Source organism: Populus nigra, chromosome 10, assembly GCF_951802175.1.
Source record: "Populus nigra chromosome 10, ddPopNigr1.1, whole genome shotgun sequence".
In the NCBI taxonomy this organism is placed as follows: Eukaryota; Viridiplantae; Streptophyta; class Magnoliopsida; order Malpighiales; family Salicaceae; genus Populus; species Populus nigra.
In genome coordinates, this window is record NC_084861.1 from 8,543,290 (window position 1) to 8,565,278 (window position 21,989).

The following is a 21,989-nucleotide window of genomic DNA, read 5'->3' on the forward strand; positions in this document are numbered from 1 at the left end:
TTTCCATTTTCTTATAATAAGTGAATGTCGAAAGATGAATTTTATATGCCATTATTTACCGCTGAAAAAAACTCGTTCACTTTTTTCCTTGTGGAAAACAACTGACTCTTGGATTTTACTATTTTAAGGAATATGGGAGAAACTGAAGCAACATATCACCACTAATTAAGAAATATACCAATAGATGCGTTCTTGGCACGTACATGATAAGAGTAAAAAGAAAACGCAATGTAGTTATAGATTTTAACTTCTTTGATTATAATACTTGGTCGTAGTTGTAGAGAATACATGGTTATGTGATTATACTAGAATTATAAAAATTAAAATTCTTGAAAAGAAATTTTAAGTTGGATAGATTCATATTTTTTCATAATATTTGCTTGAAAATTTATTAAAATAAATTTTTTTAATAATTTTTTTATGATATCAACACATCAAAATTTTTAAAATGACAACATAACCTAGAAAATATATTGTATCTAAACTATTTCAAAATTAATTTCTTCTATTTAAAAAGCTTCATGTTGGCAAATTGTTTAGATATCTAAGAAAACGAGATTTCAAAGTATATTTTGTTTTTAGGTTCGTTTCGAAGTATAATTGCGATTGTTTTTTCAAAGTACTTTTTACTTGGAAATGCATTAAAATAATTTTTTTTATTTTTTAAAAATTACTTTTGATACCAGTATGTCAAAATGATCTGAAAACACTAAAAAATATTAATGTAAATTAAAAAAAAACAATAAAAAAATTTAAATTTTTTTAAAAACAATTTTAAAACCAATTGAAATACTCGTGCACTTATGAATGTTGGAAACCTGAATTAAAAGGAAGCTTTCTAAATCATTGTGATAGCTTGGGAAACAATCAAGGACCGATAAAGAAAATGCAGCCGGTTCAAATTCCGCGGCTGGACCATGACAAGCAACGGATTTCCTTCCTTTTTTTATTTTAGACGGTGAAGATGAGAGTTGTGAAAACTAACGGCTACTATTGGTGCACATGGATAACGGCATTTAAAAGAGAAGCGGTCGTAACCAGCGTGTCCAAACCTTAAGAATCTAAAAAAAAATCTCCAAAAAGAATAACGCACACGACAGGTTCTTCTTCACTTCCCGACTCGATTCCAACCCCTTAAATTAGGGTTTTATCATTTTCTCTCTAGCTTAAACCACCCAGCCACTACCTCGCAAGGTTAATCCAAATCGTTCTCTCCTTCTCGCTCTATCTAAGAAACCAAGAATGGAGGTGAAAGAAGAAGAGAGCTCAGGGACTCCATTGGAGCTGTTTTTGAAGATCGGTCTCGATGAGAGAACTGCTCGTAATACCATTGCTAACAACAAGGTTACCAACAATCTAACTGCTGTTATCCATGAGGTATTCAATTTCTTCTCCTTCTTTTCTATTTTTAGGAAAGAAGAATTTCTATTATTGATTGCGAACTCTGCATGTACTGGATTTATGTTTGCTTGCATAGAAATTGAGTGATGCCATGGTGGGCTAGAGTGTGAATATTGTTTCTGAAATGACCGAGAGCTTTATTGAAAGAGAAGCAATGGCAAATCTCTGTTTAGTGTGTTTTTTTTTTCAAGGTTCTAAATCGTGGAAAGGTTGAATTTCTTTCTGGTAAAATTGGTTATCGTTTCCTTTTTCTACAATCTCTGTTTTATAACATTTTATCCTGTGCGTTTTTTCTTTTGTTTTTTCAGGCTGGTGTCACCGAGGGATGTAACCGAACGATCGGAAATCTCCTCTACATGGTAAGATTATATAATTTGACGCATGCTAGTTGCACAGTGTAGTAAAAGTAGAAACTGCTGTCCTCATTACAACTCGGTGAAATTTTTAGTTTCCTCGTGGTTGGTTAATGGTTATGCCTTCATTCATTCTTGTTTTCTCCTTTCCAAAATAAAATTTGGTTGTCTGAGCGCCATGGATTTGATTTCAATAAAAAATCCAAAACCACAAGGGTTTTATATTCTCTATATTGTACTAATGTGAAATACGGTTGCTTCCCATTTGCATAATAGGTTGCTACAAAGTACCCAGCGAATGCCCTCATTCATCGCCCTACTTTGCTGGGATACATCGTCTCCATGAAGGTTTGGATTGCAATATCCTTGATCCTTGATTTTGTATGCTGTCACTTTGGGTTATGCTGTTTCACCTTTTATGGAGACAATAGTTTTCCTTGGCATAACTAGTTAATTTCTGCTACGTTTATCTTTTCTTTAGTGCCTGCAAATCTGGTTTGAAGGAATTGGGTCGATTCTTATAGCTTAGCTAAGCGTTTTTTTTTGTTTTGCAGATTAAAACCCCAGCCCAACTAGAAGCTGCATTTTCATTTTTATCCAGTACTGCTTCAGAGAGTTTTGAGTTGAAGGAGTTTGAAGAAGCTTGTGGTGTTGGTAAGTTATCATCATTGTCATCATATGCACTAGGATCATGCTATGTTGTTATCATTGCATTTCTATTTCTTGGCGTGTCTGTTTGTTCTACTTATATTTCATCCTTATTTCTTCATCTTTTAAAATGGTTGACTCACTCGGAGTGGTTTTGCACTATTAGTTGATTAATTTCCTCTTTGCAGTAGTGAACATTGATAGCTTTATTACTTGCAAGCAGGGGTTGAAGTCTCTGAAGAAGATATTGAACAGACAGTTAATGAAGTATTTAAACAGAACAAGGGATCAATATTGGAGCTCCGTTATCGAATAAATGGTCAGTGTTTGTAATTGAAGTTCCTTCTCTATGTTGTGTTTACTTAGTTATCTACTTTTCTTTGGGTTGGGATGCTGTTGGTATTTCCTTAGTTCTTGCTTCTCGTTCAATTTAGGGTTTTACCACAGCCTTTATTTACCTTTTCTGCTTTCTAGTTGGTGCACTCTCTTGATGGAAAATTATGTTTTCAGTGTTAAAGATTATATTTCGTTGTATATGTTTTGTCAATGATGTTCATTGGATTTCATTTTTTGTAAGACTCCTTTGACATTTCATTGTCAGTTGCTGATTTTATTGTTTTAATCTGACTTGTATACTTCTGTTTTATAGTAGGAGATCTATTTGGGCATGTCCGCAAGAGGCTTCCATGGGCTGATCCAAAGATTGTCAAAGTAAGTGCTTATTTGTTTTCAAATGAATTTATTGCGATGTCAGTTTCTCTGGTAGAGGTTTTGCTAATTTATAAAAAAAAGTTAATCACAGTTGCTGAAAGCTCGCTATAGGCTGCCAGGAACAGGCACATGCATGGGTACAAGTCACTAGACCCCAGAACTAATGTACTTTTGAGTCCTTAGGTTTTGGTCCTAATAGAGATTTAGCATATACTTAGGTTTTGGATGTGCCTCAAGAGCTGCCGGGATGTATCATATTTGTTCAATTCTTATAGGTTAATGATACAGCAGACAACACCAGGGTTTTAGATTGTAATTGTGATCATGGTCATGGCATCGCGACAAGCAGGCTATTGTAGGCTTTGGTCATAGTATTCTGACATGTTATCTCTAATATGTGAACATCTTTAATATTTTTACTGAAAAAGGACTGCAAGAATACTCTCAATTGAGCAAATAACTTGTCATGAAAAATATGATGCTCCTCATAACAATTTAGCTTCAAATTTATGTGACCCACATCTTCTGCTAGCTCTTCTTTCAAGGATTAAGTCAAAAACTAAAACCCAAGCGGGAAAATTTTTTTTTTTTTGAAACTAAGAAAACCAATTTGTTTCTTTTTATATCTACACAATGGCAATTACGGCTGTGGTGTGAAATGAGGCACCATATTGCAAAATGGGATGGAATGTAATGGGTCCATGAAACATTTGAAACCATGAGGTGAAACTAATTATTTTCTTGTACTAAAAAATGATTACCATATCATGCCTTTTGTTCCCTATTGTGTGTTATAGCAACTCATATGAAATATGATGCTTTTAATTTCGGAGATTTGCCTTTGCTCAGGCACTTGCCTGCACTTTACACCTTGAGCCAGGTGTCCAATATTTCTGGAACCTGGTGCCTAGAATTTTAACAACACTGATTTATCAATTGCTGGAGTGTGTTATGCCATATTGACACGTTTTTCTTTTCCTTGTCTGGGTTGTCAGAAACTCATAGATGCAAAATTATATGAATTGCTTGGTGAAAGGACTGCAGCAGATAATGAGAAGCCTTCAAAACAGAAAAAGGAAAAGCCTGCAAAAGTTGAGGTGAGTGAATTTCATGCATGTTATATTTACCCATGCATCTGCCTCATTAAAGAGTTCTGATTGCTTTCCATTTTTGGTCCTGTGTATACTGTAATTGTGCAGGATAAAAAAGTTGCTGATGAAAATCCAGTACAACCATCGGAAGATCTTAATCCATTCTTGATATTTCCCAATCCTGAGGAAAATTTCAAGGTATTTGATTATGGGAATTCATGATTATCTGATTTTGATGTTAAACACTACTGTGTTTCATTTTTTAACCTTTCACGTTGTGCCTTTTATACCCTTTCTGGAGTTGTCGACAACATTCTACTTTTTTTTTTGTCAATGAAGTTTAAACTTTCTTATGTTTCATCAATTTCCAAAAGAAACAATGCTGTTTAGGAAATTTATATATATATCATCCCCACTTGTAGTTTGCTTCCATGCTGGTGACATGATGATTATATGTTAGATAGTGAAAAGAAAAGGATGAGGATACCGGGTGTGTGAAAATGGGTTGCAACAAATTCTATTAACCATCGTGTATTTGGGAAGGAAGTGGTAAATAAGACCAAGATTATGATATTAGCTTCTATTAGCTTTTTTATAATTGTTTGATTCATGCATCCTTCTGGGTTGAGTCAATAACTGCCACCATTACTTTGTATTTATCCATGCCGTACTTTAAAAGGAAGATGAAAACTCATATTCTTGTTCAGGATCACACTTTTTGAATCAAACATGTACTGTGCATCATCTTTGCTGCAAATCTTCATCTCCCTATTTGACTTCATGCCATATGCAGCTATTTAGAAGGTTTTAAATTACACGACAACACCTGATGAATTGGTCTAATTTACCAGGTGCATACTGAAGTATTCTTCAGTGATCGACCTGTTCTGCGATGCTGCAACACAAAGGAAGTGCTTGATAAGCACCTCAAAAGAACCAGTGGCAAAGTTTACACTCGCTTCCCCCCTGAGCCAAATGGATATCTACACATTGGTCATGCCAAGGTATTCCATTTGTTATACATGTTATCTTATGGTTATTGATTAAGAAGAAACTATTACTGGGTTTGAGATTTATTATTTGTCTTGCCTTTTGAGCTACTCATTTTATAAACATCTCTCAGGCAATGTTTGTTAGCTTTGGCCTGGCAAAGGAACGAGGGGGATGCTGCTACCTTAGGTGAGGAGCTCTGTCACTTCTTTCTTGATACATGGTTGCTATTGGCACATCTATATCCAATGTTTATTTTCTAATCTTTCTAGAAATTCTAAGTACAGCTTTATCATGTTACCTGCTCTGTCAAACATGATGGTCTTAACAAAATAGTCACCATCCTTTTAAGCTGAACATTTATGATGCAGTATCAATTGTTTCCATAAGCTTCCCAATTCATTTAATCAAGGATTTCATGTCATTTAAATCTCAATAATACATGTTCTCTAAAACCTTCATTCATCAAGAGCACACCTTCCTTTTCCTTTCAAATTACTACGTGCACACGCACACATATGTTTGCCTGCTTGCCAGATCCCTGATGGCTCACGTGTTTGCAGTCATGCATGCATGTGCATGTGGTTAAAAGATGGGAACGAAGGAGCACTTGGTTTTAACCTCTGTCAGAAAGCAGCCATACTTGATTGACCTTCACTTGTAGTCATGATAAATAAATGGCTGGTTTTCTTTATCATCTGCCATTGCTTCTAACTCTAATTTATCATCTTTATACTTTTAGGTATGATGATACAAACCCTGAAGCTGAAAAGAAAGAATACATCGATCATATTGAAGAGATTGTAGAATGGATGGGTTGGAAACCATTCAAGGTTATATCGTTAATTTGTTACTCTTTTTACTGTCTTTCTATATCTGGTTGATGTACCTCTTTGACATCTGATATCTGTTGGAGTTTTACAGATCACTTACACTAGTGATTATTTCCAAGAGCTTTATGAATTAGCAGTTGAGCTGATACGGAGGGGCCATGGCTACGTTGATCACCAGGTTGCTACAATTTTTTTTACTTTTGAATCAATATGAGATAGAGGAAGAGAGGGACCCACTAATGCTTTAATTGATAATATCTAGTACCATAGTTATGCTATTTGCAAGTTTTTATAGTATGAGTGATTTACATGAAATGGCTACTTTCTCAAGCTCAGTAGTTTCACCTTTCATTCATGGAATTTATATTTTTGAATTGATTGAATTCATATTAAAAGAGGTAATTTGTGTAAATGCTGTTCCTAGACACCAGAAGAGATAAAAGAGTATAGAGAAAAGAAGATGGACAGTCCTTGGAGGGATAGACCTATAGCAGAATCTTTGGAACTTTTTGAAGAAATGAGACGGGGTATGATTGAAGAAGGCAAAGCGACACTCAGAATGAAACAAGACATGCAGAGTGATAATGGGAATATGTATGACCTCATTGCCTATCGAATCAAGGCAAGTATAATTGGATGAACATTATCAATTTCCAACTTGTTTGTTATCACATGTACTGGTCTGATTTTTCTATTGTTCAGTTTACTCCACATCCACATTCAGGAGACAAGTGGTGTATCTATCCTAGTTATGACTATGCTCACTGCATTGTGGATTCTCTCGAGGACATCACACATTCGGTATGTTATTGTTTGTTTTATAGGCACCTGCTTACTTTTGTTTCACTTTGCTAGGTAAATTTGAAGATTTCTTCATTTTTTAATCTGCTAACTATCTGTCATGTTTTTGAATTCTTTATCTGAAACGTTAGAAAGGTTATGGTTTCACTAATTTCTATATTGATGTGTGGAAAAAGTATTTTTTGTTTGTTTCCAATTTGCTTGAGATAATTCTGAAGTTGAATTTCCAAGGCATGCCAAGATTGCAGTGCCTTTGAATTGGATGCCAATGGCTGATGCATTACAAAGTGTTACTTTTACTTTTCTTTCTTGAAGTCTGTTTGTAACCATCAGATGTATCTTGGTAATGGCTTTTTAAAAATCTTGGCGAGATTTTAATGCATTTGAAATAACTTGATAGTTTTGATATGTTAGCAATTTTTGGTAAGGAATTTCATGACTAACAGTAATCTGAACTTTCTATTCTCACGCCAAGGCTTTCAATTTCATATCAGGATAAGGAATTTCCTGACTAAAAATAATCCAAAGTTGTCATTCTCACACTAAGGCCTTCAATTTCACATCTTAATTAGCTTGAATCTTTTCTATTCAAGCGATCTCTTTAAGTTTGAATCATTATAACCAGTCAACTTCTGTATACTTGTTTATGATTTTAGCAAGTCAGAGTGCTGTTTGGATCGTTTTTCGTTCAACTTCATTTAATATCTTGGGCAGCTCTGCACTCTGGAATTTGAGACACGGCGTGCTTCATATTACTGGTTATTACATGTATTGGATCTTTATCAGCCTTATGTATGGGAATACTCGCGACTGAATGTTACCAACACCGTGATGTCGAAGCGTAAGGTGAGCAAACATGTCGTTCAATTTTGTGGAATTCTTGTAATTTTATAATATGGTCTGTTTTATGATAAAACTAATCACCTTCAAGTTTTGCTGTTGTAGTTAAATTTCTTGGTCACAAACAAGCATGTTGATGGTTGGGATGACCCTCGACTGATGACACTAGCTGGTTTAAAACGGAGAGGTGTAACTTCAACTGCAATCAATGCTTTTGTCCGAGGAATTGGAATTACTAGAAGGTTGCCATCATTTATATTTAGACTAGTAGTCAGAGATACCCAAGCTATTAGATTTGTTTTGCTAAAAAATTGCCATACATCTGCAGTGATTGTAGTACAATACGCTTGGAGCGGCTTGAGTATCACATAAGGGAAGAACTAAACAGAACAGCACCTCGTACAATGGTTGTGCTGCAGCCCCTGAAGGTGTGTATTTTGTATTTGCTCTTTCCTTGTGAACAATTTTCTACCAGCTTCCACCTCAGCATTTTTATCTTTCCAGGTAGTTGTTACCAACCTGGAGTCTGGGTTGGTTATGGATCTTGATGCAAAAAAATGGCCCGATGCCTCAACAGAAGATTCTTCTGCTTTCTACAAGGTAGATATAGCTTTCTGGCTGAAACCTTTTATATACTTGGTTAAGATGTAAGTAGGCCTCTTGGTTGGTGGGATTGAGTTTAAGCTCAGCCTTTGTTTTGAAACTGCCATCTCCAAGCTATATGAGTTCAAGTTTCACCTGGTGCAACTTTTACCAAGTTTAATCTTCATGCACTGACAAGGACTAGCTTGCGAAGGATGAGCTGGATCGGTTCAGGTGGCTGCCAAGAAAGTTGTAATCTAATCTTAAACAGTTCCTTAAGATTGCAATTCACCTTGAAATAATGGTAAAATAGGCCACACCAATGCTTTTGTAAGTACAATGACATATATAACACATTCTAATTACATAAACAAAATTTCTCTTGATATTTTGAGTTTTTTATATCTTTCATTGTTATTTCCTTTTGGCCTTCCAAATGGAGAACTGTAGCAAACAGGAGAAGATGAAATTGACTTTTTAATAAGTCACTATTGATTGTTTTTAACTTGTATCATTCCAATTGTTTGATATTCCAATTTTTTGTTGTCATATCCTGTTCTCCAGGTTCCATTTTCCAGAGTAGTATACATTGAACAATCTGATTTTCGGATGAAAGACTCAAAGGACTACTATGGGCTTGCCCCTGGTAAATCTGTCCTGCTCAGGTATGCAAGAGTTTAGCACACTCCTTTCCCTTTCATAAAATTACCTCTCCAGATCTTTTGCTCGATATGCAATCCATTTTTAGAAAGTTGCCATAACATAGAAGGTGTTTTTTTATGGGCAGGTATGCATTCCCGATAAAGTGCACAGAAGTAGTTCTTGCTGACGATAACAAGTCTATTGTTGAGATCCGGGCTGAATATGATCCTTCCAAGAAAACAAAACCAAAGGTTTTTTTTTCTCTCTTTTCATGGTGTAATTTGCTAATTGTTGTGAATCAAAATGATGTGACTGAGCATGATTTCTTGAATTGCATTCTTTTGAGAGATGTTAATTTTATTGCTGCTTGTTGGTAACCTTTTGCTATACAACTTGTTTATACACAGGGAGTTATACACTGGGTTGCTGAACCTTCACAGGAAGTTGATCCACTAAGCATTGAAGTTAGATTGTTTGATAAACTGTTTAATTCTGAGGTTGGCAGTTCTTTATTTTATGTGGATTTGTTCATATTCTTTCCCCAATCCCTGCCCCAGCAAGATAGAATGATATCTCACGACTTCTGTATTTATTGTCAGAATCCTGCAGAACATGAAGATTGGCTTTCAGATGTGAACCCGCAGTCCAAAGTGGTGATATCCGGTGCATATGCTGTACCATCACTTAGAGATGCTGCCATGGGGGATAGATTCCAGTTTGAACGCCTTGGTAAATTTTGGATCCTTCTTGGTTTTATAATGTTTGGATATCTTTCGATAGTGAAATATGTTGGCAGATGCTGCTGGTGGATTTTCTTTGGAGTCACTAATTTAGTGAAAACACTGCTTATTCACTGGTGTTAATAAAATGCAATTACACAGCTCCATTTCATTTGATTTTTCCAATCTAAATGGACACTGCCAACTGGTTTTTCTATGGTAGTTTTGTTTTTTACATGTATGCGTTAATGTTGTTCCACTCAATCAATTTTTTTTGTTTTTTCAATTCACAATCCAGGCTACTTTGTGGTTGATAAGGACTCTACTCCTGAGAGGCTTGTCTTCAATCGGACTGTTACACTTCGAGACAGCTATGGTAAGAGTGGGAAGTAGTTTTTTGCTAAAGGAACACGGTTCTCGAAAGTGACAAGCAGTTGAAGCAACAAAACCTTTGTTATATGTAAATGGAACATTCAAGTTACTTATTTACCTGAAGTCAAAGGCTCCTTTTACTTGGTGTTTAGTGAGGTATACTTCAATTTTTTACATCTTATATGTGGAGAGCCATATTGGAAGTTTCAATGCTACCTTGTCTTTTTTTTAGACGCTTACTTTTGGTTAATCAGATGAGCATTGAACCTGGTGTCCTGAAACCAGTTTGTCTAGAGATTGGGCCTCGAGAACATCCCACTAGTTTTTGCTTTATTTTGCGCAAGTTTTTTTTTTTGATAGTTAATGTGGCGTATGAAGTTTCACCCTTTTTGATTGGTATGTCAAAGCGTTTAATCATTATTTTCTATGAAACTTTTTGCCTGTTAATTAAATTCTTGTGCTCATGTTGCATGGGGGATGGGGAATGAATGTCCTAGGGCAATTCTGCAAAGCAGAGGTAACAGGAAGTCAGGGTTTGAGTCCTTGCCTTAGGAGAGAGGCGGGAATTCATGGGGATAAAAGGCATTGTTTCTCCCCACAAAAAGTCAAAAAAGGAGTGTATCTAAATTAGTTTAATGTTTGGTCTTCTGCGGCACAGGAGCGGTTATGAAACTGGACTGTTCCCAACGAAGCTAATTTGTCTAATTTGCTGAACGAAGTTAATTTTTCTAATCATGTTTTTTTTTCCTTCTGGAGAATAACGAGTAATGGCTTCATTATTAGAAGAATGGTGTTTACTAGTTTGGTCATTTGACTTTTAGTAATGAGGTTCCAAGGCAAGGGAGGTTTGCGTGTGCTTGTTTCACCGAATGAAGTTTGAAATTTTTGTATCAGTCATGTTTGATATAGATTTTTCTATGTTGAAATAAATCTCCTTTGCACTGCTTTTGAGAACCTGGCAGTAGGTGGTGCTGTGGTTGGTGTGTATGGTCTGAAGAGACCTGTCTTGTCTTGTAGTTTAGGCGCTGGTTTTGGTTTCATTGCTGCCTTTTTTTCTGGTTCAATAATGGGCTCCCCAGACCAGAAGCTTTTACTGCCAAAACTTTGATGGCAACCAAATGAAGACACTGCTAGCTGCATCTGAATCTGAGGCGGGGAATTTTATGACAAAACTATAATTATAAGCAAAATGCCTCCTTCAAGATACTATTAGAAATTGGTTTTACCTAGCTTTGCAACGTGTTATGCAAAGGAATGAGAACCTTGTTTCCCTTGAGTAAATTTCCTTCTGTCATATTCCAAGTTCTTTCAGCATCCACTCGGCATTGTCTCAAATCCTTGGCATCTTATCGGTAGGCTTCATCTCGGGGGAGTTCGGTGGTTAGCATTTTTTATGGGCATCTTCAAATCCGTTCTCCAACAAGAAGCCACCATACTGGCTTTTAATAGACTTCAATCTCTTGTAGCTAGTGACAAGTTGCCTTTCAGTTCATTGGCCCTACCACCATTTGAAAAGCCGTTGGTTCATGCATCATAATATTCAAATTTGAGATTTCTGGCTGTAGGGGATAGGTAAAGTGCCCCAAAAATTTGTTAAGGACAAGGACCGATAAGGTAGGTTGGAACACTTGCCAGTCGAGGAAACAAAAGGCCCCAATCATATGAGATTTTAGTCTCCTGACGCTTGTGTTGACAATGAAAGGATTGATATGATTGAGAAATGAAAGAATGAAATCTTATTAGGCTTTCAGGATTCCCCACTCCTCACATGAAACCCAAAGCATTTCTTCTGAGCCACATGAAGGCTGGCTTTTCCAAGGATAACGATCTGATCTGACTATGAAGCTTTAGATAGAATCATCAGAGCTTCATCTTAGAATAAGATACTGACATGGCGGGCCTTAACAAGGGAGGAACATGATCTTGCAGCTTGATATACCAGCACGTGTAGAATAGTACTATAAATCATATGATTGCATCATCTTAACCGTTTATTCTCCACCCCCACCCCCCGCTAGATCCTTGGCTACATGGGCAACATCTTTTCAAAATTCTGTCACTGTTGTGAAACAAGCCACCATGACGATGGTGTGGTAACATGGTTGAAGATATTTTTTTTGGAAATGATTTTTCGTTTGTGATTTTTGTATAAATAGATCAAAATATGATGAATTTTGAAGATAAAAGGCAATCCCAGCAGTATCTTAAATGTCTAGACATCCTTGCCCTCTTAATTAAGACGAGAGGAAAACCGACAAGCATTCCTTAAAATAGCAGAACGATGGTCTTTCATGAATTGATAAAACAGTTGGTGGGCCCAATCCACCGTGGACAGAGATGTTGTAGCATGTGAATCGTGCATTGGAATTGATGAGATATTAAATTAGTAACAGCATGGATTGATCTGAGATCAAATCATCAGCTCACAAATCGCAAGGAAATGTATTATTTAACCATAAATGTTATTTTGTCACTTGCTGCCCGTAATTTGGAGAGGACATAGTGTAGGAGTTCTCGTGATTGTCTACTTCAGCCTCTTCATTTTGTCACTTGTCATAGCCTATCTAACCATGCATGCTATGATTCATACGAAAATGCATTTATTTCCAACAATTGTTAAATATTTTCACCTTAATCTACACATCAATCATTATCAAATAATACTTTTAAATAACTTTACATATACATATTATTAATACATTCAAGAAACGTTATTTTACAGGTTCAAACTTCAAAATTAAAAAAAGAAAAAGAAAAAAAGAAAGTCAATTGTTTTTAATCGTAGGCCTAACTTTCAAAACAAAAATGTGCATATATTCGTATTTAGTATGGAATAAGTTCTTCATCATTAGTTGTCTTCAGAGTAAGATTGTAAATTGCATCAAACTGTGCTTTAGCGGTAAACGGGAAACTACTACAAATTTTAGGTATTGCTTCCCGCGAAATCTACTATGTGTAGTTTAATTTCATCAGCAGCAGCCCTATCAATTCAAATCCAATGTAATGAAGTTTAATTAACAAGTAGATCAGCATTCAGAGCAGCCCTTCGGCCCCTTTCAATTCAAATCCAATTTGATGAAGCTTAATTAACCAGTCTAATCTCAGACCAGCAGATTCAGCACTAGCCCTCCTCTTAGTCTTGGTCATACCATGTAATTATATTGTCAGAATACGATTGCGGAAAGTGGGAAAAACTGTCTTTTCTTTCGGGTTTCATCGACCTCGAATTTGTCCTTAACCTCAAGCTTGAAATTCCTCTCTCTCTCTCTCTCTCTCTCTCTCAGTTAATGAAGCCTGGATTTATAGCTCTTGCAACAACCTATCATGTTCCGAATATGCCATATTACAGTAATTAGCCGTAAATCTATGTTTTTCTTTTTCAGTAATGATATACTCATACTAGTTTTCGCATATTAAAACTAAATTGATCATTATTTTTAATTTAATCAAATTCACATTAATATTAAGAGTTACATGAGAATTTTATTTTTACAATCAAGTCTAAAAAAATTGAACCATTATATTGCGACTTGTGAGGTAAATACACTGGATTAACACATTGTATTTACTTTTTTTTTTACCTTCCCTACATGAACCAGTTGCCTAGCTAAGGGGGGCAAAAATTTTTTTTTTATGAGATCCAATGTTCATCAGAAAATCAACTTGGGATATTTTTTTTTATTTTTTTACACAATAAAAATAACTTTATTGTCCTTAAAAACAAAAAAAATATAAACCTTATCTTCAAGGGCTTTTTTATCCTTTTCATTTTCTTAGCATGATAAAATGATATAAATACCGTTTATACTCAGCTTGAATAAAAAGGTTTCTTTTCTTTTCTTAATTTTAGCACCGTGAAACAACGAATTTAACCTTGAAATAGTAATAAAAAAAAACTAAGGCTTTTTGAGAGGGCATTTTCATCCTTGTAATATGGTTTTGTTTTTGTAATATTTAAGTGTTCTTAGGAGCTATTTAGTAATTTAACATATTAAAATATCAATAAAATAAAAAAAGATTGTATATGCATGTGTGTCACATGTCTGCATGTGGTCGTCCCGCGAACTTCTAGCTGTGCGCGAGGATCCATGCAACGTCCAATAACTAACAACCACATTATCATTCGACGTGTCCAGTAAAAGTGCAACTAATGGGTGGTACATGTGGTCAGATTCATGGCAGTTCGACAATGATGGAGTTGTTTTTTTCCTTCTCTTCTTTTCTCTCACATGGGCTTTAAGACTTTAAAAAATCAATTGTATCCTTCAATTTGTATTTTTTTCATACTTAGTTCTTATTCTTTTGATTATTATTTATTTTAATTTTAATGCTTTTTGAAGTTTATTTTTTTTTTAATTTCATCTCTAAGTGTTTTATTTAATTTTATTTTTGTATCCAATTTGATGATCATCATTTTGATTACTATTTTTGTTTATCCTTTACTTGATTTATTTATTTTTTTAATTGTTTTCCTTCAGCATTTTATTTAACTTTATATCCAATTTTGGTACTCTTTCATTTATTTATTTTATCTTTGTTTTCATTTATTTTATTCAATTTAATCCTTAATTATCTTATTTCATATAATTTTTGTATAAGGTTTGGTCCTCATTGTTTTAATTTTTTATAATTGAGAATTTTACTTTGTTATTTTTTAATATTTGACTTCTATAGGATAATTTCAATCCCATTACCTAAGGCATCATTTATGAAGATTAGCCTAGTTTAAGTTTTTGTTTTTTTAATTCCTTAAAAAAAATCAATTATTTTTAGTTTCATCATTCAACATTGAATTATTGGACCTTGATCTTTATGATTTATTTTGCTTTTTTATTTTGTGAATTTATCCTTATCTCATATCCTTGGTCTAGGGTTAGTCGAATTAACCCGTTGACCTAGTTTTTTTTTTCAAATTTTTTTTATGAAATTGATTTTTTTTTATTTTTTAACATTAAATTATTGGTCCTTGAGCTTTATGATCCTTTTCACTTTATTTTATGTGGGGTTATCCCGGGTGCAATTTAGTCAAGTTAACATGTGTTGCTCATGTTTTTTTTCACTGTTTTTCTTATTGATTTGCATTTGGTCTTTTTTTCTAGATTCTTTTTTAAAAAAACTTACTTTCCTAATCTTGATCTCGTGCCGAGTTTGGCTGGTTAATAGAATTAACTCGGGTTGACTCGAGTTTTTTTCTTCAATATTTTTTTAAAATTGTTTTTTTTTTCATCATTTAACATTAAGTTATTGAGCCTTGGGCTTTGATAATTTTTTTTGTTCTTTTTTATGGGCTACCCTAATCTCATATCTCGGATCGTGTATTGGTCAAGTTAAATTGAATTTGCTCTATCATCGTCCAGACAACCTTTTTTTATGTTAGAAAAAATTTAACCTAGACCGTAGCAAAGCACGAGTTTCCAGCCTAGTTAATAAATACTCTAAAAGGTGTGGGGAAAATATAATTCCCCACGTCACTGTTCACCAATGAACAAATCACTATTGATTACCAGAGTGATTTATTTATTTTTAATTCTTTTTTTATCACACCCTTGTAGGTCGAAATTAATGGCCAATTAAAGTATATTTATTAAGGAATGGGAAGATTCAAAGGTAAGGGACTAAGATGAAAAAAATGGCAAAATAAGATGGTTTTTCTAAACTTGAGGCTAAACATACACTTTGGTCCTCTAACTTTTCAAATTATAAACTTTCAGTTCTTAGCTATTTATAAAAATAAATGTTAGTCACAAACTTCATTTTATTTATTTTTTGTTCCTTTGTTTAAGAGAAGAGAGAAAGTGACTGGATTCTAGTGGTAAAGAGAGAATCTTGGTTAAGACCGATTCTGACCATAAAAATAATTGATTTTGGTGTCAATAAATGTTTTTTTATGGGTAAAGTTTATATAAGGTGTTTTTTCCTCTTAAACTTGCTTAAAATGATAAATTTGAACCTGAAAAATATTTTATTTGGGGTTGATTATGGGTTTTAGAGTTAATTTTTGTGTTATTCAAGGTTATGAATGTGTTTACAAGGTGTTTGAGGTATTTTTCTTGGTTGAAATATAGTTGAAAATAGATTTTTCTTGGTCTGAAACAGACCAGCCTCTAGTCTCCAAAATCTAGGCAATGCAAGGGACGCGTCGTCTATTTTTTTAAAAAAGCATTAAGGATGGATGACAACCTTAAGAAAATTAAAAATAAATAAATAAGATCTAGACACACTCATGGGTGCCCGTGTGCTTAGCCTTTTTTTTTTTTTAGGCTCCGAAACTTTAAGTCCTTTTTTGGAGGTCCAAGAATTCTAGGTTTTCTTAGCCTGATAGACGAGTTTTTTTTTATTCATTATAATTTATTTATTTTTAATTTTATTATTTACTATTTGATTGATTATTTAATATTTAATATTTAATATTTAATTGAGAAACATAATATTTTTTTAGTTTGATTATTAATATCCAGATAAGTACACGGCATAAAAATTATATCAAAAACAAGATACGCATAAAGGATCAAATATTAGAAACAAAAAGAACATCTACAAAGGCATGTTCTCACCAAAAGAAAAAAGAAAAAAGAAAAAAAAAAGAGTAAGAAAAGAAACAGTGGAGATCTATTATTAATTTAAGATTAGACTTAATTAAAAGATACTTTTGTCTCTATCTTTGGATAAAATTTATTTATTATAACTCAATGTAGTACTGGGAAACTTTCATCTCATGCTAGTGCTCCTGCCAATAACTTTTCATGTTGAAATGATGTGGAAGAACACGCCCTACTCTCTTTCAGTTACTTTCGTTAGAGATGCCACCACCTCTTCGGATAACGACCAATAATTTCTAGGAGAGCAGCACTTCCTTCGTGAAGGAAAATTGATGTTCTGGGATTTTGACATCCCCACCACCCCTGCTAACCCTTTTCTGTTCTAAGCCTTCCCTAGCAACCGTGAGTGTCCTGTACTGTATATGTTGAGATGTGACTCCACCTCTGATCTAATCCCCGTGTGGTCACTTCTATCCATCATTTCATCAAATCCATGACTACCACACTACCACCTTTTCAGGCTTCTCTTCTTTCCGTTAGCATTGGAGGTCAAGAGCAATTGATTTGATATGTAAGTGCAGAGAATTCAGTCGTATAAGGGAAGTGAAAACCTACAAGGAAGTCCTTTGAGAATGGTGGTATCAAGAAAATGACCCCTATAACAGTTCAGACGTGAATGTCGACGGTATATGAAATCCTACCGGAGGATATCATTATCATTAAAACTAAACAATTAGATAAAAAAACCAAGGATGATACACATATTCTTCATCAAAACCAAGCATCTGAGGTCTAAAATCAACATTAACTGCTATATTTACTGATCTTTCTAGACGTATATAGATAGGGGGCAAGATTATTACATCCTTCTACAGCTACGACAATGCTGGAGTTATTTATTAACTATTCTATATCCAATGCGGATAAGTATTCAAGGCTGGGTCAGCATGATTAATAGAAAGGACCCTAAACTTGATAGCAGGGGCCGCCACCCCACCCTAGAATTAGATGCCTGTTTCTCTCAAGTCCCTAAAAAACCCACATGTCATCCATATTCCATAAAGTATCTTCCATGCTGTCAAACACCCAATTGCCTTCAGCCACCTGACATTCCAGTGGTGAATTGTCATGAGTGCCCATACCAGCAGAAGCCACATTGAATACATCCATGTCATAGCTACTGCCCTCCTTATTGTAAGTGTCACTCAGAATCAAGTTGTTGCAGACAGTATCACCAAGTAGAGGTGAACAAGATGGGTTTTCAAGAATTTCATCAGGCTGCTGTGATACCGTGTTGGAATTTGTAGAAAGAAGATAGGGGCTTGTGAATGAGAATGAATTTTCACTGCCAGGATTTGAGCAGTGTGTAAATCTGCTTTCTGGAGGGCATAGCAACGTTGGCGAGGAATTATGAACTGGGAGATTGGATGATGTAGACCTGACTTCACGATCAGCTGTTGAATCAAGTGTTGTCAAGGAAGAAGAATAAGAAGCCTGCTCTATTTTCTGAATCAATCTTGGCATCCAGTAACTCCTAACAGCATCAAGAAACCTCTTACTATTAGCTTCAATGTTAAGTTGGCGTGCCTCCTTCTGCACCTTTGTCCTCCAATAATTCTTGATTTCGTTGTCTGTTCTTCCAGGCAGATGTTGTGCAATCTTTGACCACCTAAGATTTTCAAAAGAAGAAAAAATTAGGATTTAGGAGTATAAGACAACAAGTCCTGAACAACACAGGCGTGTGTTGCTGCATAAGATTTAACAGCAACTCTAGGCTTGAATTTGATGATCATGAGATTGTATATATACCTGTTACCCCATTTGGAGTGCAGTTCAAGAATCAAAAGCTGTTCTTGTGGAGTAAGATTACCACGCTTGATGTCAGGTTTTAGGTAATTCAGCCATCTTAATCTGCAACTCTTTCCAGTTCTCTTCAGTCCTGTAAAGTTAGAGCATGATTAATTGAACAACTAAAACAGAAGAAATTACTCAATTTAACCTTTTGGAGCTGACGCACGGCTCATCACGAGGTCTTTAATTTACCTGCACCTCTTGCTAACATGTTCCAACGACCTTCACCATGACGAGTAATGTAATGAGTGAGCAACGTGTCTTCTTCAAGAGTCCATGGACCTCTTCTCAGCTCACTTTCTTCTTCTCTAGGATTGCAAATCCTCTTTCGAACACCAAGCATTGATGCTCTCGTATTTTGTGGATAATATCGGCACGTATCGTGTGACAAAAAGAGAGAGACAGGGACGTTTTGGTCAAGGTCTAATTAGTGCGTTTGAGAAGTAGCACTAAAACAGAGAAGTGCCAGAAATTTACAGACCACTATAACGAGGTTCAAGCTATCTGCTTGTGCCTTAGAGAGCATTAAACATTGAACTTCAATTGCACTTTCCTCCCCGCACTCTCTTGCCTTTATATACAAGTGAAGGGGATGGAGTTTTTGGTGATGGGGTTGGTCATTTCTGATGAGTGACGTGCGATGGGTCATGAATAAAAACTGAACTTAAAGGGTTTCATAAAAATTAAAAAATAAAAAAAAATGACTAAAAGCATTTAGTCCCACTTTTAAAGGGCACCATCCAGCAGTACAGCAAAAAACCAATGGTGATATATTTCAATACTTTTGATTGCGTAAATAAATTTCAAAATTATTTTCCTTTAGACAGCGGATGGATCCCATTTTCAAAATGGTTTGCTCTATTTCTTTCTTTTTTATTAATTTCAAATCTCAAGAGCAGTATTTAAGATAGCTTATTTTTTGAAATGCTCTGATGAATATAAAATGCGTGTTCTTTAAAGAAGAGAAAATATTTTTTTTATTGTTGGAAAAAAAAGCTAAATTATATAAAAAAAACATCTCAATCCAATAATTAAATTATTAGGTAAGGTTTTAATATATGATTTATATTATTTTTAAAGTAAAAGTTTTTTGAGTTTGAAATTTGCACAAACTTACACGATCTTATACTTAATTTTTATTAAATTAATAGGAATAGTGAGATTCAAATTAGTGATTGTTCGATATTAAAACTCTGATATCATGTAAAAAAAATATTTTAATTTAATAACTTAGTTGTTGGGTCAAGTTTTAATAAATAATTTATATTATTTTATTAAAAAAAACTATTAGAGTCGCATCACATCTGCAGGTCAGGAGAAAAATAAAAATAGGATCAAATATTTTAATTTTCTTTCGATCATTAGAAAATAAAGAGGACACGTTATGTTAGTCTCCCAATAAACCAAAAAACGTGAAGAAGCCACATTAACATGTACAGAGTGGGATCTTCTTTTCGATCCGAACTACTGTGCAAGGGTAGACTTGTGTTTAAAGACATGTGACATACAGAGCTGATAGAGGCGTAAGGAAGAGCAAGAAAGGTAACTCGAAAATGAACCTCGCTTGTTTCTCGATCCTGCGGAATGATTCCGACCATTTGCTTATGTTAATTTCTTCTAGATTCTCTTTACAAGAAACGTGATTGACTGGACAAAATATATTATTTGATAATACACACAATAATTGTTAGAGCTTGCGAGCTGCCAATAATGGAATATGATGGAAGATTCCTGATGGTAAAGCAATGCATTATTCATCCTACAGTAGTCTATTAATTTATAAGTTAATTCATATTAATCTAGGGTATTTAGAAGATTATTTAAAAAAAAAAACCTTCAAAATTGAATTAAGAGAATTAATCAAACCTCTTTAACATCAAGCCTGTTCTTGCGATTTCTTAAATTAATTTCTTGTTTTGGCAAAATGATCAGAGTTAAATCTAAGACTCTGACAGCAAAGGCTACCAGGATTCAGTGATCTTATTACCTCTTTTGTTATGAACCCTGTATCCCTTTCTCGTCTAATCTTTAATTAAGTTTGATGAATTTGGCTAAACAAGGAATTCATGGAGAGGGAGAGGGAGAGGGAGAGGGTATTACCACAGTAGAATAAACAATGCATTTTACTGCTAGAATTAACTGGAGTATCATTTTAATGATAATTAATGTACACCAATGCAAACAAATTGATTAAACACGTGATCTATAAGTGAATGCATGATGTACAAATTTATTATTATCTTCTTCCTTCTTTTTTTTTTTTTTTATATGAATTCCAATGGATTTAACTATAAGAAAACGGTGATTTGTGAATTTCCAAGTATCACGTCGATTATATCCATACATCTCTGGCCGGAGTAGGAAAATAAAAAACGATACGTCTCTAGACATCTCTAGTCTACCTATAGGGGGGGGGGGGTGTTGATCGATGTACCCTTGAATAAACTTAATCTATCCATCTGTAGCTATAGCTGCCTATTTGACCGACGACTTGTTACGGGTCAAATTTTTTTTTAAAATGTATATACAGATTTTTACGATATATTTCTATATAAAAAAAATAAAGTGAAAATTAAAAAGTTCATGTATATATTTAATTAAATAAATTACAAAATATTTATGCAAAAATAAATAAATATCAAGCCTAATCCCTACCCAGCTGAAATAAACCAGTTAAATCCATGAATTATGTTATGAATTTAATTAGGTTTTACAATTTTTTTTATCTAACACTTATAAAATTAAGAACTAATAAAATATTAAAATGATTGAAAAAATCAAATCAAATCAAATTATATTGCCTAATTAATAATTAACTAAATATTAAATAATCATAAAATTAGAAAAACAAATAAGGAAAAAATTAAAAAAATAAATGCAATTATAATGGATAAAAAAACGAAAAAGCCTAGTCTTTACTTGGAAAATTAGCTAGCCTGTTTAAAAAAAAAACTCATTTTTAACTATATTTTGACTTGGAAAAAAAATCAAAACACTATATACATCTTGTAAATCATATTCATAATATCTAACAATCCAAAAATTATCTTCAAAACTTACAATCAACCCAAAACCAAGATTCTTTTCTGATTCAGATCCATAATTTTAAACAAATTTAAGGAAAAAACAACACGTTATCTAAACTTTACTCGTCGAAAGAAACTCATTATCAAAATCACCTGTTTTCATGACCGAAATCTATCTCAACCGAGACTTTTTTTCTTTCATCTCTCAAACTAGAAATCAAAAATCTCAAACCAGAAACCCAAAAATACAAAAAATTAAATTAAAAACTAAAATTAAATTTCATAAATTGTTAGGGACTAGAAGCTTATAATCTAAAAAATTGAATGGCTAAAGTGTTTGTTAATTTAGCTCTAATTTTAGTAAAATCATCTCATTTTTTTGTGTTTTTTTAATATTAACATATTAAAATAATTTAAAAATACTAAAAAAAATAATTTAAAATAAAAAATAAATTTCAGATAAATAGTATTTTTACTGAATACCAAACATCCTCTTACTAGATAACAGTAAAAGGCGCGGTGGGTGGGGCTTGAGATCGACGAGTTTAGGACGAGTGTGAATCAATAATTGAAGCAAAAGTCCAGGAGAT

At 34.0% G+C, this 21,989-nt stretch overlaps 2 protein-coding genes across 2 annotated transcripts; one reads left to right on the top strand and one right to left on the bottom strand.

Annotated features, from left to right (window-relative positions):
• Positions 1–1,038: 1,038 nt before the first annotated feature.
• LOC133705493 (glutamine--tRNA ligase, cytoplasmic-like) lies at positions 1,039–10,276 on the top strand. Its single transcript, XM_062130743.1, has 23 exons — positions 1,039–1,377; positions 1,710–1,760; positions 2,031–2,102; positions 2,309–2,408; positions 2,626–2,721; positions 3,052–3,113; positions 4,109–4,210; positions 4,313–4,402; positions 5,056–5,208; positions 5,328–5,383; positions 5,937–6,027; positions 6,119–6,205; positions 6,452–6,649; positions 6,730–6,828; positions 7,543–7,674; positions 7,774–7,910; positions 7,997–8,096; positions 8,173–8,268; positions 8,815–8,915; positions 9,038–9,143; positions 9,300–9,389; positions 9,492–9,621; positions 9,910–10,276. Exons 1-23 carry the CDS (start codon positions 1,243–1,245, stop codon positions 10,002–10,004), a joined length of 2,379 nt encoding a protein of 792 aa, XP_061986727.1. The 5' UTR covers positions 1,039–1,242; the 3' UTR covers positions 10,005–10,276.
• Positions 10,277–17,315: 7,039 nt separating this feature from the next.
• Positions 17,316–18,990, bottom strand: LOC133704927 (transcription factor MYB62-like). The gene is made up of 3 exons (XM_062129992.1): positions 18,566–18,990; positions 18,332–18,461; positions 17,316–18,191 (listed from the first exon to the last, which is right to left on the bottom strand). The coding sequence occupies exons 1-3, from the start codon at positions 18,714–18,716 to the stop codon at positions 17,552–17,554; spliced, it is 921 nt and encodes a 306-aa protein (XP_061985976.1). The 5' UTR covers positions 18,717–18,990; the 3' UTR covers positions 17,316–17,551.
• Between the last annotated feature and the right edge of the window lie 2,999 nt (positions 18,991–21,989).

What these genes read in the sequence shown, in the direction of transcription:
- LOC133705493 (XM_062130743.1), top strand. Translation starts at nt 1,243, where the DNA reads ATGGAGGTGAAAGAAGAAGAGAGCTCAGGGACTCCATTGGAGCTGTTT. An exon ending in TGGGTTGGAAACCATTCAAG is followed by an intron (nt 6,028 to 6,118) that starts GTTATATCGTTA and finishes GGAGTTTTACAG; the next exon opens with ATCACTTACACTAGTGATTA. An exon ending in ATAAACTGTTTAATTCTGAG is followed by an intron (nt 9,390 to 9,491) that starts GTTGGCAGTTCT and finishes ATTTATTGTCAG; the next exon opens with AATCCTGCAGAACATGAAGA.
- LOC133704927 (XM_062129992.1), bottom strand. Translation starts at nt 18,716, where the DNA reads ATGCTTGGTGTTCGAAAGAGGATTTGCAATCCTAGAGAAGAAGAAAGT. An exon ending in CATGTTAGCAAGAGGTGCAG is followed by an intron (nt 18,462 to 18,565) that starts GTAAATTAAAGA and finishes CTAACTTTACAG; the next exon opens with GACTGAAGAGAACTGGAAAG. An exon ending in CACTCCAAATGGGGTAACAG is followed by an intron (nt 18,192 to 18,331) that starts GTATATATACAA and finishes TGAAAATCTTAG; the next exon opens with GTGGTCAAAGATTGCACAAC.